This window comes from Nilaparvata lugens, chromosome 6 (genome assembly GCF_014356525.2).
Source record: "Nilaparvata lugens isolate BPH chromosome 6, ASM1435652v1, whole genome shotgun sequence".
Taxonomy (NCBI): Eukaryota; Metazoa; Arthropoda; class Insecta; order Hemiptera; family Delphacidae; genus Nilaparvata; species Nilaparvata lugens.
Genome location: NC_052509.1, coordinates 21,722,428 through 21,741,516, shown reverse-complemented (window position 1 = coordinate 21,741,516; position 19,089 = coordinate 21,722,428). Strand labels below are relative to the sequence as shown.

Below are 19,089 nucleotides of genomic sequence, written 5' to 3'. Positions count from 1 at the left end.
GATGAAATCAAGCAAGCATTAAACTTTTGGCATTTCTTTGAGCGGCAGAGCGGCAAGTGTAATCTGCAGTTTGTATTATTGTATTGTCGTATTTTGATTACTTATTTAATATTCAGTAGTAGTATTAGGTTTGTGGTATCTATTAAAATAAAAAAAAAAACTTTTTATGAACGATGTGGTTATTAAAAAGTGAACAAGGTTGGTAAAATGCATTAGTGTTATGATTTGCAAATGTGACCAATATACATAGCCTAACCTTAATTTTATTTTTTGTTACGATTTTTGTATTGTTACTTTTATTTTTATAAATTGTAACTTCTTTACATTGTTCTGGCTTGTTGTTCTTGTTTATCTTGAGTGTTTTGAGCTTACATTCAGTAGTTTTTTTTTGTTATTTATGATCTAATTTCATAATGTAACTGGAGATCCTCCAACGATGTCAGTAAAAATGAAAGGAAAATAAAATTGGTAAACACTGTAAATCAATATTGTAAACTTAACTTGCTGCTTTTCAATATCTCATGAATTTACTAGATGAACCTCTTTTGTAAAGAAATGTTGCCTTATTTCTTATGTATTTGTGAACAGGGTTTAAGCTTCAAGAAGGTTCTTTCAAAACATTAGTTTTTTGCTGCAGATCTAGCCTTAGGTGTAGAGCCGCTTTTATTTTAAAGTTAACGAAAATTTGAAATAATTAAGTTAAAGAAGTAAAAAATTTGGATTCAACTTCTTTTAACATATACTTAATCATTAAACTTTTAGCAGATCACCAAATGGTATATGAGTGATGATTTGTCGGAAATGCTGTCTTGCTTAAACTTTAAGCAGATCACCAAATGGTATATGAGTGATGATTTGTCGAAAATGCTGTCTTGTTTTGTGTATTACCGTATATTTTTTTGACGCCATCGATCCCATATTGGATGCAGATAAATGTATAAAGGTAAATGGTGATATTAATTGTTTTTTGGCCAGTTGAAGGAGTGTCTTGATCACCTAAGCAGTCTAACGCATCATGTGATAATGTGTGGTAACGTCAACATTCACCTGAAGGATTGAAGTACCATAGAAAATCAATTTACGGCTCTTCTCAATTTCTATAGTCTCATCATTGGCAACCGGGTCCCAACCAGAAAGGACGCCTATCTAGATACAGTTGTAACAACACTGGATTAATGGAACTACATGGTGAGGGTGATTCAACCAGTTGTAGAGAATCATCATGGCACTGCTTGTTGATATTAATGAGGTTCTGGGTGTAGCAAGACAAAATCCAGAGTGGTTTGCGGAATATCTTTACACTCACAGGACAATCTATGTGAACAACATCTACTCTTCATCGGAATACTTGAACGTGTCTACTGGGGTCTCATTAATGACGGCTGGAATCGTTGAACTGCATTTGGTCGTTTCTTCGATGAGTTCATGAGTTTGTTTGGCAAATTCTCCCTAAATTGAGTGAGACACTTCTCAGGGGGAAGGAAACCTCCTGTTGTCCATGAAGTGTGGTACACGACTGTATTGGCCAGCGCCAGTATTCTCTTTACCATTTCCAATGACCTATATAAGAAAACGCAGAACTTATTGTGCACCCTGATGCGTTGCTCGTCATTTCAAGGTGGTAAGAAGGTCAAGCTACTGGGATTCTTGATGGACCCCACTCTATCCTGGGAGCAGCATATCAACAAGCTATGTGATCATCTTCCAGGGTATTATTCTGATGCGGTAACTTGTCCACGAGTCACGTGCCCACCAGCTACCTGATCTCCGCTTACCATGGTTTGTTTCACAGTCATATAGACTGCGATAGTACTCTGGTACAATAGTCTCGATAGTAATTCTTGTTCAACTAAAAAAGTTATTTGTATAATCACACTACTTGGTACACTCTCGGCCTCTTTTCAGGCGTTTAATAATCCTGTCAGTCTTCAGCCAGAACTTGTGTAGCTCACTGCTGCTCTTATAGAGCGAAGTTGACACTTTCCGGGAGAAGGGCCAGTTGCACACCTACAACACCAGAAGGCGAGATGCTGTTGACATGCCCTACTACAGACTTGTATGGACACACGATTCTTGCCCCATTCTTATAATCTGAAGATCTTCAACAGACTTCCACAACCCATTATTGAGTTGGAGATTGAGTTTCTTTAGGCTCCTGCATGAGAATCTACTCAATTTTCTCCTTTTCTCACAAAGAGAGCATGTCATAGGTGTTTTGTTGGAAAAATTTTGAGACTGCGCTGCCAAATGTCCTGGGACTGAGTGTTAGTTGGGCTTCGGAACCACATGAAATACGCTATCTACAGCCATATCAGTTGATGTTCTAAATGTTTTATTTTACTTTTTGAGAAAATCTGTCCGGCGGTTGTCGGTCATGGATGGATATATTTTAATACTGAGCTTTCTGAATTCTTATGTTTTTATTGAAATTGATGTTGTTTTCCATCTTTTATTGTAATTGATGTTGTTTTCCATCACAGAACACTTTATGATAACTCATTTGTAGTCTATACACTGTGTTCCCTCGGAAATATTAAAAAAAAACAGTTACTGCATTTCTCATTTAAGAAATAAGTGGTTTTTTTATTTACGCATAATATTTGAGCATTTCTGATAAAAAAGTAAGTGTTTTTCAAGTATGTACGTAGAAACACAGTGCCTAGACTACAATGCTCTAACCTCTCAATTCCTTTTGAAACTACACCGGAGGAATATCCCTGGCCAACACCGGAAGTTTGATATAGATTCTGACAGACGTTTGGGTCAACCAAGGGAATACATTCAATCTTTTCATGTAGAATTACTTCAACACCATTAATAGCCAATTAGATTAAATCTTTATTAATAAATCTGCAATGCTATTGCCACCAACTTCAAACTTTATTCTTAAATTCATTCTTAACTGTGTTTCAGGACCTTTTTTCCATGTAACCGCTAAAACAGAGCACACTGTAGGAAGAAAGAACGGATCATTAACTCTTTCTGATGATCAATCCATCAGTAGGTTACATGCAAAGTTCTATTTGGCTTCGGTAAGACGATGTTTTAAATCATTACTGTGGTATTTGTAAAACTGAAACAATGAATATACATAATGTATAATTAATTTTGGGTAATATGGGATTATAATTCAAATATGGGAATATGGTATATGGGAATATAGTTCAAAAATACGCATCCTTTATTCCTTCTCTAGCAAATTAGAGATTTGGAAATAGGTCATTGAAAACTTCTCTAATATTTCGAAGCTTAGTAGAAGAAAGTCCTAGGAAAATAAAACCTTTTATCCAGGATTAATTTCATAAATTAGGCTAAATGTCTCAGCTCCAGACATTGGATTCATGTTGTACAAAAAAGTAAATGTTGAGTTGAATGAAATTTTAGGTCTATTGAATAAAAGCAAGCAAATTGCTAGTCCTAAGTAATTTCCAAGCAAATGCTAAGGATTCAAGTCAGCTGTTTGATGTTATTTGTATAGCTAGAAGCAATGACCAGTTGCTAGTCACTAGATCCTAGTTTTTATTCAATCGGCCCATTGAAGCACTTCAATGTTTTATTATTTTGTATGGCCTTTATTGGTGTAGAGAGCTGATAGTAGTAGTTATTTATAATCTAATATAATTCAGACAGTAATTAAACCCACCTCGCCGTATAATCAATATTCTCAATGCTAGTGGATAATGGTGAGATATAAAAAAAATGAAAATTTTTAGAGATTGTTCTTGAATTTAAAAAATAAATATAACAATTTTAATATCACACATTTGCTACGTATACAAATGAATATCCAATTTATTAGAAAGAACATTGGTAAATATTATGATCAATATTGTATTCTAGGATAATCCCAATTCAGATGCTGGAATAATTTTGATTGATGCTGGCTCCAAGTATGGAACATATGTTAATGGAGGAATTGAAGAGAGTAAAAAGATAGCGCCCAATGAGAATAAAGTATTAAAACACACTGATAAGGTCAGATTTGGACTTCAATGGCACAAATACACGTGAGTATTATTGAATTTGGACAACATTTCAAAATGTAATATTCAATTCAATTTAGTAGTAGGCCTATTATAAAATCACAAGGGGTTAAAATAATAGAATTTTCATCAGTTCAGAAAAGAGAACCAATTGAAATTAACTGATAAGCTTCCTACCCAAAACTGATTCTTTCCCATATTTTTGAAGAACAGTGCAAATTTGTTGTTGAACTGTGTAAGGTCGTACAGTTCACTGGGACTCTTTACTTCCTAAAAACTAACAAATCAAAATATATTCATACAAGGTGCGGCAGAAAGGATGAACGTTTTTCAAAAAAGTAATATGTCGTTACCTGTGCATAAAAAAAAACTTTATTTACAGAACAATATTCACATTATCTTACAATTTTAGAAAATTAATGTTTGAAAACAATATCTGACAGGTGACGGCCGTTTTCAGCGATGCACTTTACAAGCCGCTCTCGGAAATTGGTTTGTACTCTTTCTAACATTGCTAACTTGTTCGACTTCCTAACGAATTGCTTCCTTCAGTTCTTGAAGTGTACGTGGTTTATGCTGGTAAACACGTGACTTCAGGAAACCCCACAATAAGTAGTCGCACATGGACAGGTCTGGAGAACGAGGAGGCCAATCAATGTCACCAAACCGAGAAATGATGCGACCACGAAAAACAGCCCGAATTGCTTCCATTGAATTTCTTGCTGTGCTCCGTCCTGCTGAAACCATACTTGCCGGATAGGAATACATTTCCTTCTTAATTCAGGTAGGAAGAATTCAGTGAACATCTGTCTATAACGTTCTGAGGTTGAAGTTACAGTGATCCCGTTGTCGTCTTCAAAAATGTATGGACCAACTGTACTGCTCACAGCACACCAAACTGTCACCTTGGGACTGTGTAATGGTCTCTCATGCATTAATTTTGGATTTCCATCTGACCAATAACGATAGTTCTACTGATTAACGGTACCATTCAAATGAAAATGTGCTCCATCTGTCGTAAACAAAACATGTTTTCATTTTGGTCAAGTATGGCCTCCATTTCTCGAGCAAAATTCAGCCGCTTTACATAATCGCCAGGATTTAATTGTTGAACCATGGCCATTTTGTAGGGATAAAATCCTAGATCTTTATGTAAAATACGCCTTACTGACCGATCACTGATGTTCAGTTCAGAAGAATGTCTCCTAGCAGATCGATTAGGACTACGGAGTATGGCTTGCCGAACTCTTTCCACATTTTGTGGAGTGCGTACAGTGCGATGAGCCCCTGGTGGTCGTTTATTCATTACTTTTCCTACTGAATGAAATGATTTTACCCAACGTGAAATGGTGTTACGAGTGGGTACATTGTCATTTCTCGCAAAATTGAAATGACGACGAAACTCGCGCTGAACTATAATGATACTCTCATTATTACACACAAAACTGTCGTAAGTAAACACGATGTTGCACATTCCACGAATCCATGATGCCGACTAAGAGCTTGTTCACATGACAGCAATTTACGCTCGGTTGTCGCGCAGTTGGCAAATCGCTCGATTTGCCAGCCTCGTACACATGACAGCGATTCATGAGCGGTTTGCGCTCGATTAAGACTGCAAAGGCTGAAATTAAACTTTCTACTGGTGATATTTTTTGAAGTTTTTCGATTTGTATATCATCAAGCTATCAAAATGGAAAAGTTTTCTCAGAAAAACATTTTTTCCGATAATTACTTTTTGAGATATGAGCCCCTAAAGTTTAAATTTTTGGTACTGAACATTTCAAATACGGTAAGAGATAAATCCATGAGATTAGAAAGATATTCTTCATGGTATTGTTGATTGAATAAAACAAAAAAATTCTGAAAATATCAATTATTGAAAAAGCTATTCAATTTACTAAAAATGACCAAAAATAACTCATTAATCACCTAAATAACCTAAAAGATTATCAAAAGATAATGGGGAAGATTGAGTTCATACTTTTTTAATGTTTATATTATTATAAATGTTTTGATTCTTGAATAATAAACACAAATAATGAAAATAGGTATTTATACTATTAATTTTTATAATGTAAATTCAAATATGTTTTTAATTAATTAAAAAAAATAACGAATTGCTCATTTTTAATTTAATGTCCCAGCCTGGGCAAGGGATGTCCCAACGTGGGCCGATCTTAAGCCCAGGTTGGGATACTCCCAAAAATTGTTTTTGCAATAAAAAAAATCAATTGACAGTCAATCCAGTTGCCATGAAAGTGTAAGCAAAAACAATCAATAGAAAATTAAAAAATGAAGAATTTTTTATTGTGTCCAAGTTAGCTGTTTGAATTTCGGTGTCCCAACGTGGGCTAGTTACCCTAATATAAAATATAATAATATAGTATCTATATCTATGATATAATATCTGTCTGTCTCTCTTAAGATCCTCTACAAACTAACTTAAACTGAACTTACTAAGTAAATGAACTGAAAATTGTAATAGAATACATTTTAATTGAACTGAAATTGTAATAGAATTTGCACTATGTGAACTGCTCTGCTCGAAACCGCTCGGTTTACTGAAGACATGTGTACGCTCTCATGCCTGCTCTATTATGTCGAACCGCCCGGCAACCGAGCGACAACCGAGCGGTTGTAGTCTGAGACTACAACCGCCGCGATTTGCCGGCGACTACTGAAACCGAGCGATGCATGTGTACGGCACCATGTGTTTCCCTATACCTGGCAACCGCTCGGTTTGTCAACCGCGCGACAACCGAATGTAAATCGCTGTCATGTGAACAGGCTCTAAACAATGACTAGAAAAAATGGTATGATCTACCGAACACATGTTCACTTCAGCTGGCCCAATCCAACTTCCCAGATCAGAATACTATCTGTTCTAAAAACATCCATCCTTCCTGCCGCACCCAGTATTACTGTCAATATTATACAATAGAATTCAATCCAATTAATATTATTAATTTCTTTTCCTACTGAACGAAATCGCCAACGTATCATTTTTTTCAACTTGTTCACAAAATTGGAGAAAATGTTGAAATAATAATGTTATTTCAGATAATCTATTTTTCTTTTTATTTCAGCGTAATATACATGCCTCTGTTGATTGTTATTTCCTCACTGAACGAAGAGAGGACCAAAACTCTTGAAAGTATTCTCAAAGAGTTGAATGCAGAATCGAGTAAATCATGGACCTCTAATTGTACTCATTTCGTAATGAGTGCAGTTAAGGTTAGTGTTAAGGTAAGATCACGTTATTTCTTGATATTCTCTTATACTGTTAATAAATTTCTATTGTGACGTCTAGCGTCTTGTGAAATTTCGATCCAAAGTTTTTGGCATTCAACTATTTTTTATAGTTTTCTATGGTAGAGGCCTATAATCTAGTTCTGACCCTTAATCCTTCAAACGTAGAATTATTACTATTATTTTTGAAGGCACGGATTCAAGGATCCAAAGGTTCAAAGATCTCCACATGTCAACCGAAGCTTATTGTGTTCCCAAGTAGTAGGCTATGTTAGTTAGGCAAACCAATACCTATGTCCTTTACAGGAACCAGGAGTTTTTCCCTATACTAACATCCCATTCATCACCTGGTTGCTTGTCGCAATCCAGTGTGATATGCTTGGCAGTCTCTTCAGACTGATTAGTCCTCGTCACCCAAGTGAGTTCTACTCCTGGCCTTATTTGAAGGCCCTTCCGCTGAGGAAGGAGCGGCCAAGTTGCCCCTAGGGTGCCTGGCCACCCCTGACTCAGCCTCTTGACCCACATTTGTGCCTAGAGTTTCACCCATCTATGGTGTAACCGGTGGCATATTTGTCTCTATTGAGTTAATCTTCAAAAATATAAAATATATAAGAATACATGTGGTTTGATAGACATTCTTGCAGTCTATACCACCGCTGCGCACCAATGTAAATGGAGGGGGGTTGTTTCTTCTCTTCTATAATATTTAGCAAAATTATGTTATCAAATCTCTATTTTAATCCTTGATTGGTTGGGAGCTTTTAGTGGATTCGTTCATTCAAATGCACAAATTATCATCATAATCTAATTGTCACCTATTTTAGCAACGAGCAACTACGAGCCAGGAACTTCATTGAAAATACTTTTAAAATTTAACCTCAGGTTTATTGAACTCATCAACAAATCAATAGAAATCATGTCAAATTTTAAAACAGAGTTACTCAGTAACTGATTTAGAAAAAGAAGGTATATTCAATTTCAATCTATACATTCTGGGAATCTGCTAACTTGCTGCATTTAAATATGGGCCTCGGTCATTCTATGAAATTAAATTATGAGCTTAATAAGAAAAACAACAAAAGTTCGGCACTCACCATTTTAACAATATTCAAACTTGGACTCTTCAGAAACACTCACATACGCTTTAATAAAACTCACTATACTTGAACTCACACCCACAAATAATTTCCTGATTCTACTCCTACTAACTCTATAAAATTTGGTTTCCTATTCAACTAGATAAAAATTACTGATAACTGAAAACTTAACAATTTGTCCCTCTGAATGGGAAATTCACTCGGCCCAATCAGAGGACCGAGGCTCGCACACCGTTACATGTTTTCCCAGTTATGTCTCAATTCGAACTGTGGCCCTTTCACTGAAAATGATCCCCCCTCCACGAGCGTTGAGCATAACTTCCAGTGGAAAAGCCAAAGCTGCAAAAAGGTCAATGGTCATACAATTCCCAATACAGTAGCTTTTCGACAAGTAGCTTTTTCGACAAGAAATTGAAACTGCATTTGAAAAATGCATGAAAATTGCTTTAATTTCGACAACTAAGCAACAAGTTAGCAAATTCAATAAACATGGTCAAATATTCTCACACTAAAACGCAGGGTTCAACATACAGTAAAAATCAAAGTTCATTCCAGTTCAAAAACGTGAAAAATAATATAAGATACACAAAAACAACTACAATACTACCCTCTCAATATCACACTATTACAATGGTCTCTTGGGTTTTTTCTTTTTGCCCCTTCGAAACTTCGCAGGGTCAGAAGCCTCACCTCTCCCAAGAAGTTTTGCCTGAATGGTGGTGAGTTTTGGCCTCTCCACCCACAATCTCGTGACCTACGTGAGTTCCACTCCTGGCTTTTTTGTAGGTCCTTCCGCTGAAGGAGGGGTCGCCAAATTGCCTCTAGGGCCCCTGGTCACCCACGACTCAGCCTCTTGACCTACATTTGTGCCTAGAGTTTCACCCATCTCTGGTCTCTTGGGTTTTTCTTTTTGCTCCTCCGAAACTGCCCTGATGGGGCAGATCCCGTGGGTTTGAAGGCAAGACAACTTCCCTTTAGTCGCCCCTGCGACAAGCAGGGATACTGTGGGTGAACTCTGGTTTTCAACACATTCTTGAGTACGATGTTCGACTCAAAGCTCCTCCAACCCACAGGGGGCCTTCAAATGGAGAAAGTTAGCACGCTATAGTAGGGATATATTTTCCACTCGCACACATAATTCTTTCTCTCTCTATGCATGCAAGCTCTACCAACAAACATGCACTCAATGAATCCTGTCCAATCAGATGTCAAGAGACGACTGCAGAGTTCCTTACCCCAAAATGTCAGGGGCCTTTCTCATGTAGTGGGAGATCAGGAGTCAGAACTAAACACTCAGCCTCTATCTTAGTCTAGTGTCGATAGACGACCACCACAATAACGTCCACGTCCTGTGGGCTATCCAGCGTCTTGCTCGTTGTGTACCGAATGTAAAAACTTACTTTCAACAACTCAATTTCACACAATTTTGAGTGCAATTTTCAGTTAAAACTCATATAAATTAGAAGAAATGTGTATGTCAACTGGATTAAAAATTGAGTCAAATAGAAATATTAATGATCATGATGTTAGTGTGTTTTTGTCATAGTCATTCAATCTCAGTTGTTTTCCATGCATGAAATCAAGCAGGTAAACAGCTGTTTGCAGAACAAATAAACATATGATTCTCATTACAGCATACTCTACTGTAATGAAATCATGATTTCATTAAACGTTTTCTTTACAGTCGAGTATGTTTCCTAGTTCCGAAATAGAAACAGCAAAACTGCTACAAACAAGGTCTATAGATACAGGTCATGACACAGTCCCATGATGCATTGCAAAATCGACATTATGTGGGGGTCTTTATGGCGGTACATTTGAAATATTCCAATCTGCTCACCAATTATCAAATTTATCAGCTGTTATCATTATAGATTGAACAACAAGATGTGTTATTTTGTTATATTGTTCAAGGATTATTGCTTGGCTTTGAATTGTAAAATAAATTCTTCTCACAGAATAATAACATTTAGATTCCAACTAGGAACTGAATTGTTGATTTTTAGATTGGGAACTTCAAACTCTTTTTGAGGTTTGCCTTTTGTCCCAATGCCTTATGAATCATAACAAGTTACAAGAATAAGAACAATTTTTAATAATAAAAAATGAATTATTGAACCATTTATTATTGAAATTCCATTATAAAAAATCGAAAACTTGAATTTACATATTATCTGAACCAGAATATTGTGTTTAAAAAGCATAATGCATGATTTTGTTATGAGCAGATTGGAATATTTCAAATGTACCGCCATAAAGACCCCACATAATGGCCGCTCCATAAGAAACACGAGTGTCATGACCTGTATTTATAGACCTTGGCTACAAAAAATCACCTTCAGCGCTCCAGGTGGAAGTTTTGTAAACTTCCACAGAATTCCTGATTCGGAATTTGTAAACTAGGTTATGTTTATAGAATGCATGTAGTAACTTCAGCACAAGCAGGTAATGTTTTCTATTCCTCAATTATTCTTATTTATATTATTATGACAAAAAATAGTGTACGTTATTTGGACGTGAATGTCTTTTGCAGTGTTCGAATAAAATTCTAGTCTCGGCTAACGCCTCGTTAATTCTCGCCAGCAAAAAGCACCTTCCCGTTCATGTGATGTAAGATACTGTTACAAGTTACATTTGGAATAGAGTGCAACTGTAACTACAAAAACAAAATAATATAATATAGGCTTATAATAGTCTTATTTTAGAGCAACCTAATAATTCACTGAATAATAAATAGCCTCAATAGGCTTATGAATGCATCAAAATTGTTTCCTTCCTCTTCTGTTAAAATCTGAGAAAGAAACTCTGGTTTGTGCACAGGCATTTGCCCATACAGACCATTTTCGTATAAGTTATTAGTATCTTCATTATGTTTTTTGGTAGACTTTCTTTGATAATGTGTTTAAGTGAATAAGGGTTTTATTTTTTAATTTGCATTTTTACAAATAAATAACTTTCTGACTGTCTTTATAATGTTATTTTTAAGGAATCATGACAATATAAAGTGAAACTCACTAGAATTAATCAACTACTTTAATCAGAGATGTTTTATATTTTCTCGCGATGAAATAAAAACATAATATATTGTATCCACTACCAAAAAGGTTATTTATACAAACCTCATGTTTCTATGTTCAAGGCATCATCATCAGTTCAATGATTTTGATGATCAGTAAATGGTTGTAATCTCAACCTTCAACTGAATTTGAAGCCATGAGCATTGAAACCTGGTCTTTTTAATTAAAACTTTTCTACACCTTTTCCAACTGTATTTGAGAAAGTATCAATATCAATTGTAATTGAGAATAGTCATTTGTATTTGAGAAAACGTCAGATGTAAATGAGAATAGTCAATTGTATTTGAGAAGTCATCACTTGTAATTGAGAATAGTAAATTTTATTTGAGAAAGTATCATTTCAATTCGAGAACATACAATTTGAAATCGAGAAGTTGTCAGTTGTAATTGGGAAATGAATTAAAAAAAACAGTACTTCCAGTACATATATTTTTCATAACTGCACACATACAAAATAATATGATAATATATTTAATATTCCAATAAAACGTTAAATAAAACATTATTTTTAAGCCCCAAAATCCATTGAAAAACTGCCGAATTGTTTTGATCAAGAGATTCAATTGATTGATGATTCAATTGCGCCGTAAACAGAGAATTTGATCTTCATCAAGTGCAATGTTTCACAAATTGTTTGGAGACAAAAGCCACGTTGCCAATACATACATAGAAATAATACTGATTAATCATTCGTAAACAGTACAGGGGTTCAGTACTTTCACCATTGAAAATATTAATTTCACACATGCAAAGCCTATGATAGTAATTGGAATACTGTGTACGTAGTACAGTATCCTTTCCTGCTCAAATAAAACCTGTAATATAGGCTACAGAAGATTCACGGCATGTCAATTGGAAAAATTTCTCATTTTCAATTGATATCTTATCATTTACATTTGACGATTTCTCAAATACAATTCACTATTCTCAATTAAATGTGATGACTTCTCAAATACAATTGATATCTTCTCATTTACATTTGACGATTTCTCAAATACAATTCACTATTCTCAATTACATGTGATGACTTCTCAAATACAATTGACTATTCTCATCTACATCTGACATTCTCTCAATTACAAGTGACCATTCTCAAATACAATTGATACTTTCTCAAATAAACTTGATACGTTCTCAAATAAAATTGGAAAAGGTGTAGTAGGGATGGGTATCGAAAGACAAAACATCGATGTTTTGAACATTGATGTCTTTTTCACCTTCACATCGATAAGTGAAAAACATCGAACAGTAAACATCGATGTTTTTAAACATTGATGTATCGCTCTACGTTTTAAGAATTATACTATGAAGACTATTATGTCCTTAGAGCTTTGAGTGACTCAGATAGTGAAAATCAATTTCCTTTTTCACATATAAAAGAAAGGGACAGAGCTTTTGAAAAGTAGGTAGTTAATAATGAAGAAATATTATTGATTGGCAGCAGCCAAACTGAAAGTTTATAAACGTTTGTAGGTAATCAGACTTGATGTTTAGCAACGGAAATTGATATTTAATCGAATTTTTAAAAAAATCCAATATCCTAAAATATTGTTTTATAGATTTGAATACTTGTTTAATATAAAACGAATTAAGACGGTATTCTATTCTCCAAATCTTGTAAAGAGAATAAAGTTGAACTATTATAATATTTTTTATTTAATGGATGATAAGAATGATCAAATAAGTTTGAAAGGATAAATGCCGAAAAGACATGTTAGAAACGATGGATGAATAGATTTTCATTAGTATTAATATTAATACAGTGAAAATGATATAATGTGCAGTATGATATTTATGATACTTCACACTTATTCTTTTAAACATGATAAAACAGGGTGAAATCAATTTAATTGAAACCACATCACTTCTCTTTAGTTTATTATTTTGGTAGCCTATAGATTGGAACTCAATTATTTCGGAAGTTGATTTAGCTATTGGTACATATTTTTCATAAATTAAATTTCGAAAAAGTACAAAAAGAGCTTCTAAAGTGACTACAATTTTATCTAGAGGTATTCAAGTAACAGTATTTCAAATAATTGAAGTCAGGCTGTTACAAGAAAGATTCATCAACTCTAGTTCACAAAATTTGTCATCTTCATAGTTAAGTCAATCAAGTTAACTCGGGATATCCTCGAAGATTCTGTCTCGAAATTTCATTCCAAGCTAAGTTCACCAATCATTGATACTCATATCGTATTCATTCAATATCTGACAATATTTAGGAAATGAAAATGAATTAGGTTTTTTTATATGCACTCCTTACAATACGAGGACTAGTTGATGTTAAACGCATGTTAAGTAAATCTCTTGTAATAAGAAAAAACTCTTTCTAAGAAACGAAGAATCCGACCTGTTATTCAATTCTAAATGAGTAGGCTAACCTGACACGGTCCACAGAAGTTATGTAAATCTTCAAGAGTATCCAACAGTCTCACACAAAAGTACAGAGAGACTGATTGAAAAATAAAAATAACAATCTGCAGGAAGTCAAAACTTATGCAAGATCTTGCACAAGAGTGATCTATATGCACGAAAAACAATAAACAGAATACTTCACTAACCATGACAAAGATAATGATATATTTTGTTACTATTCTAGCATCTAGAAAAAGTTACTCTTCCTTTCAAGATAATCCTCTTCAAACAAAAAATAAAATAAAAAAACTTGAAAAAAAAATGGAATTGTTTTTACTTTTTAGTTGGAAAAAACATCGGATGACCGATGTCTAGGTAAAACCATCGATAAGTGAAAAACATCGAACAGTAAACATCGATGTTTGATGTTTAAACATCGATGCATCGATACCCATCCCTATCTTCTAGTAAAGAAAGGAATGGTTTTATGACTGTAATCTCACTAAATTTATTAATAGTGCACTCAAATTAATTGACAATTTTTCAGACTGTTTGCGCTCTTGGTGCCGCTAAACCTATTGTCACGCCCGAGTTCTTTCAAAGTTTAAGAGATGCTGTGAATTCAGGAGCGAGTGAACTGCCTGATCCGAATGACTTCATTCCGGACTCGGGTGAGCCTGTGCTGAATAGCAGTGTCGTGTCGTTCGCGCCCAATACTAACAGGTCGACCCTTTTCGAGTCTCTCACATTCATTGCAACAACACCAAGACAAATGTCTCGTCTCAAGAACATGGTTTTGTCTGCAGGTCTGTACTAAAAACTATATTATGATTATATGTGATTATTTTAATATTCTCTATTTTTCACTTTCCATAGTTTTTATAATAGTTTTAATAACTAGTTTTTATAATAGTTTTAATAGTTTCCACAGTGAGTACTAGTTTTAATAACTAATATTCAAAGATATTAGACAGTAGTGTCGTTAAAAATAGTTTTAAATTGTATTTTTAATACATTCATCTCATGAAGGAATTGGTATTATTTTATAATAATTATTAAACAGTTGTTTTGTTTTGTAAATATTTTCCAAGACTGAATATTTTTATCAATGAGGCTTGTTTGAAGTTTTCTTTTCTTTTGGTATTGACAGTGACTTCTCTCTCATTTTTTTAATTTTTATGAATCATTTTATTCTCAAACTGGTAGTGCTCAGTCCTATTCCTACATTAACATATTAGGTGATAGTTCTATTGAATGAAATAAAAATCACGACTTGAAAGAAAACGTTTAGCTCGGATACAGAATATGTCGTCTCTTTGTGAGGACTTCAATTGGAATACATAAAACTGAAATTATAATCACTATTTGATCATCTATTGCACTTAACAGTGTTCTTTTGAAATAGAAAAGCACATTCAAAACCATTTTTCTTTATGTATTAAATTTCTATTTGAGTTTAATTGTTTCTTTGGTGGAAGCTTCTTATATTTTAATACTTTTTCAATGTATAATCAATTTTATGCTGGCCTAGTAATAAACTTACAAACTTCCTGCATCAACTTTGAAATTGTCTTCCAGGTGGGAGAGTCGTTTTGTTTTCTGAGTGCAATATTTCCAAGAAAGATATGTGCAGCCGAAATGTTCTATTGATGCAAAATTCTCCGTCTTCCAGTGATAGTCAAATGTCTTTAGTACCTGATGATTATCATGGCTTTGCGAGTGAGTAATAGCTCTTTATGAAGAAAAATATTATTTATTTCCATGAGTTTTGTCACTTTCTCATTCACAAAGATGAAGATTGTTAGTGTACCCAAATTCTAAGGAAACATACAATAATTTTATGCCTTATCACTAACTATATTTTTGAAGTACAGCCATTTTTTTAATTGTATATAATTAACTGTGTTGTAAAGTGAAATTCTTAGAGAAAAATTGAAACTATAGGCATTCAATCCCATGATTATCTTTTTAGTCATTTTAACTAGATCAAGCACTTGAGTTTTGATCCTGATGCAGACAGCCGAACTTTTTTTACTATTTTGTCGTAAAAACTTGCAAGATTTGAAAGGTTTGTAAAGATAATTGAGGATCTCCTGTCCGACACTTGAGGTTTGAACGTTAATTCCATAATTCCAATCATCATCTTGACTTAGCTAGGGAACAATAATTCCAATACATTATCTTGACTTTATTTGCTCAATATATTTAATAATGGTTAAAAAATGATATAATACATTCATTTTTTCAACTTTTTCAGAGTATGTGACATCTAAGGGTTATAGATGTATACCGGAATCAGACATTGGCATGAGTATGGTTTACTGCTCTATTGAGAAATTCTGCAACCCAACGCATAATCCTATGAGTTCCCTTATCGATCAACGGAAAGCAGTTGACACGCCATCTCTATCCAACGTGATAGTCCCAGAAACGCAGGTAATCTTCAACATACAAATTCAGTTTATAATATCAACTATGTTATCAAATGAAATTAATAAAAAAAATGATAATAATTAATGTCATAATGTAAATATTCTTATTAGTGCCTTGCTATTTTATCTATCAATGTTATTACACATGTGTCATTTGTAACATAAATAAAAAAAATATTTTTAGGAATACTTATCAATTCACTTGAATTCTAATCTTTACAGATATTGTTAAATTTGCCCAAAGGATTACTCGAACGTTTTTAAAAAGGTTATTATTCTTGATATAAACTAAAACTAAATAAACATAACTAAAATAGCATTCATCTGAAGAACGTAAATATTCAGTTCTGAATCTTGTAGAGTAGGTCAGAAATGTAATCCACCAAAATATTGTTCTTTGAAATAGCAATTGTTTAAGGTTTCAATTAGAATATTTGCATTATTTGTTCCAGAATGAATACTCTCAAGATGCTCGTCCTGATCTTTCTGGAATTAACATTGTAATAAATGAAACAATACCAAGCCCAGCCACTCAAAGATCTAGTAAAAGGTAAGAACATATTTTTATAATTTTCACATTGAAAAAATATAATTAAATAATCATTAAATTGAAAATTGATGGTCAAATACAGGGTGCGGCAGTCAATCCCGAATTTTTGAAATAGGTGTAAAAAATAAACGGACTTAGATATCAAAATTATATTCATAAAATATTTTTCTACATTAAAAAGCATTTAAGAAACATTGAAAATAATCACTGTTTGAAAATAACATCAGCAAGATGGCGGCCTTCCCGAGTACGGCATTCGCGCAGGCTATTTGCGAAGCTGTTCATAACATCACGAAGCATAGGCTGAGGAATTCTCTCAATTTCTAGCCGGATTCTTGCCTTCAGTTCACCAACAGTATGAGGTCTTTCTTCGTATACTTTACTCTTTAGGTAACCCCACAAGAAAAAATCACACGCAGTGAGGTCTGGTGAATGGGGCGGCCACGGAACCGGGCCATTGCGGGGAATCACTCGGTTCGGAAAAACTCCGTTAAGAACATTCATGCTCACGCGGGCTGTGTGACTTGTTGCTCCATCTTGTTGAAACAATGTTTCTTCATTCATTTCATGTTGCCGAAGCTGAGGAATGAAGAATGTCCTTAACATTGTTGAATAGCGCTCAGCATTCACAGTAACAGATCGCTCTCTTTCGTTTTCAAAAAAATAAGGGCCTATGATACCCGACGAGGACATTGCGCACCAAACTGTTACCTTAGATGAATGGAGAGGTTTTTGATGTAATTGTTGCGGGTTCTGGTCACTCCAATACTTAAAGTTCTCAGCCTAAGAATTCCTCAGCTTATGCTTCGTGATGTTATGAACAGCTTCGCAAATCGCCTGCGCTAATGCCGTACTCGGGAAGGCCGCCAACTTGCTGATGTTATTTTCAAACAGTGATTATTTTCAATGTTTCTTAAATGCTTTTTAATGTAGAAAAATATTTTATGAATATAACTTTGATATCTACGTCCGTTTATTTTTTACACCTATTTCAAAAATGCGGGATTGACTGCCGCACCCTGTATTTAGATCAATAGAAACGTATAGAATATGAATAATTTGCAACAAATTCAATTGGCATCTCGTTTCTGTAATATATTTATAAAAAAATCTGGTGTGGCGCACTCATACGACTTTCCTTGCCGTTATGAAAATTGATCACATGACGCTAGTGTTCACGCGCATCTCAAGTCTACTATTCAAAGATTTGAGCCAGCTGGTGAAAGGACAATAACGCTGGAGACACACGAGGTCTGCTATCTCTTCATAGTGAATCAACAGTTGCCAACAGTTTGCAATTGAAATAATAACATTTTATCGAATTTTGAGCTTATTTTCAATTTTAGGTGAAAATGTTACAGAACATTAATTGTAGAGATTTCCATGCTCAATCTTTTCCACTTGAAATTTTTTGTTTAAATTGTATATGAAGCCTGATAATTTGGGATCTAAAATCAAACTTTGCATGAATGGGGCGGTGCTTCTGAAATTTTTACAGATATGGGACTTGTGACAGTTGATAGAGCTTATAAATGACTTTTTTAGGTATGAATTTGATCAAAATCGTTGGACCCGTTTTCGATAAAATCTCGAAAAACCCTTTTTTTGACAACATTTTCGCCATTTTAGCCGCCATCTTGAATTGCATTTGATCGAAATTGTTCGTGTCGGATCCTTATATTGTAAGGACCTTGAGTTCCAAATTTCAAGTCATTCCGTTGATTGGGAGATGAGATATCGTACACACACACACACACACACACACACACACACAACACACACACACACACACACACACACACACACACACACACACACACACACACACACACACACACACACACACACACACACACACACATACACACATACAGACCAATACCCAAAAACACTTTTTTGGACTCAGAGGACCTTGAAACGTATAGAAATTTAGAAATTGTGGTACCTTAATAATAGGGGTAATAGGGCAAGGAAAGTAAAAATAATTATATAAAACAATTATCACTTCTGATCGCATATATGTTTCAATTCAATCCACATTTTTCAATGGTATGTTCTCCTCTTTTACTACTGTAATAGTGTACAATAGTATGCTTCAAAAATATTATATTCAACAAAATGTAGTTTTATTTGAAAACAACTTTAAGCACTTAAAAGTAAAACGTAAATGACAGATCTCTTGAAACAGATTTCTCTGCAATTTAGTGGTGATATAATATTGCGTTGTATCTACATGGAACCAAAGGTTAGAGCATATCAATTTTGGAAAAGGAAAACATGCGTATATGATTTTATCCTTCCTATCAACACTTGTTAGAGTTGTTATCTAACTTGTTAGAG

General features: G+C 34.3%; 2 protein-coding genes across 6 annotated transcripts in view; both read left to right on the top strand.

Annotated features, from left to right (window-relative positions):
* LOC111048197 (protein abnormal spindle) overlaps positions 1–19,089 on the top strand; it is a 274,644-nt gene that overhangs the window by 186,513 nt on the left and 69,042 nt on the right. The gene's annotated exons all lie outside the window — the stretch shown is intronic.
* LOC111045714 (nibrin) overlaps positions 29–19,089 on the top strand; it is a 37,549-nt gene continuing 18,488 nt past the window's right edge. The window contains exons 1-8 of one of the 2 annotated variants that reach the window (XM_039430397.1): positions 29–198; positions 2,914–3,032; positions 3,841–4,007; positions 7,073–7,232; positions 14,315–14,573; positions 15,346–15,486; positions 16,025–16,203; positions 16,652–16,749. In XM_039430397.1, the coding sequence (XP_039286331.1) occupies positions 174–198; positions 2,914–3,032; positions 3,841–4,007; positions 7,073–7,232; positions 14,315–14,573; positions 15,346–15,486; positions 16,025–16,203; positions 16,652–16,749 (1,148 nt within the window). In that variant the 5' untranslated portion in view covers positions 29–173. The remainder of the gene's footprint in view (positions 199–2,913; positions 3,033–3,840; positions 4,008–7,072; positions 7,233–14,314; positions 14,574–15,345; positions 15,487–16,024; positions 16,204–16,651; positions 16,750–19,089) is intronic. The other variant, XM_039430396.1, reaches the window with a different exon arrangement.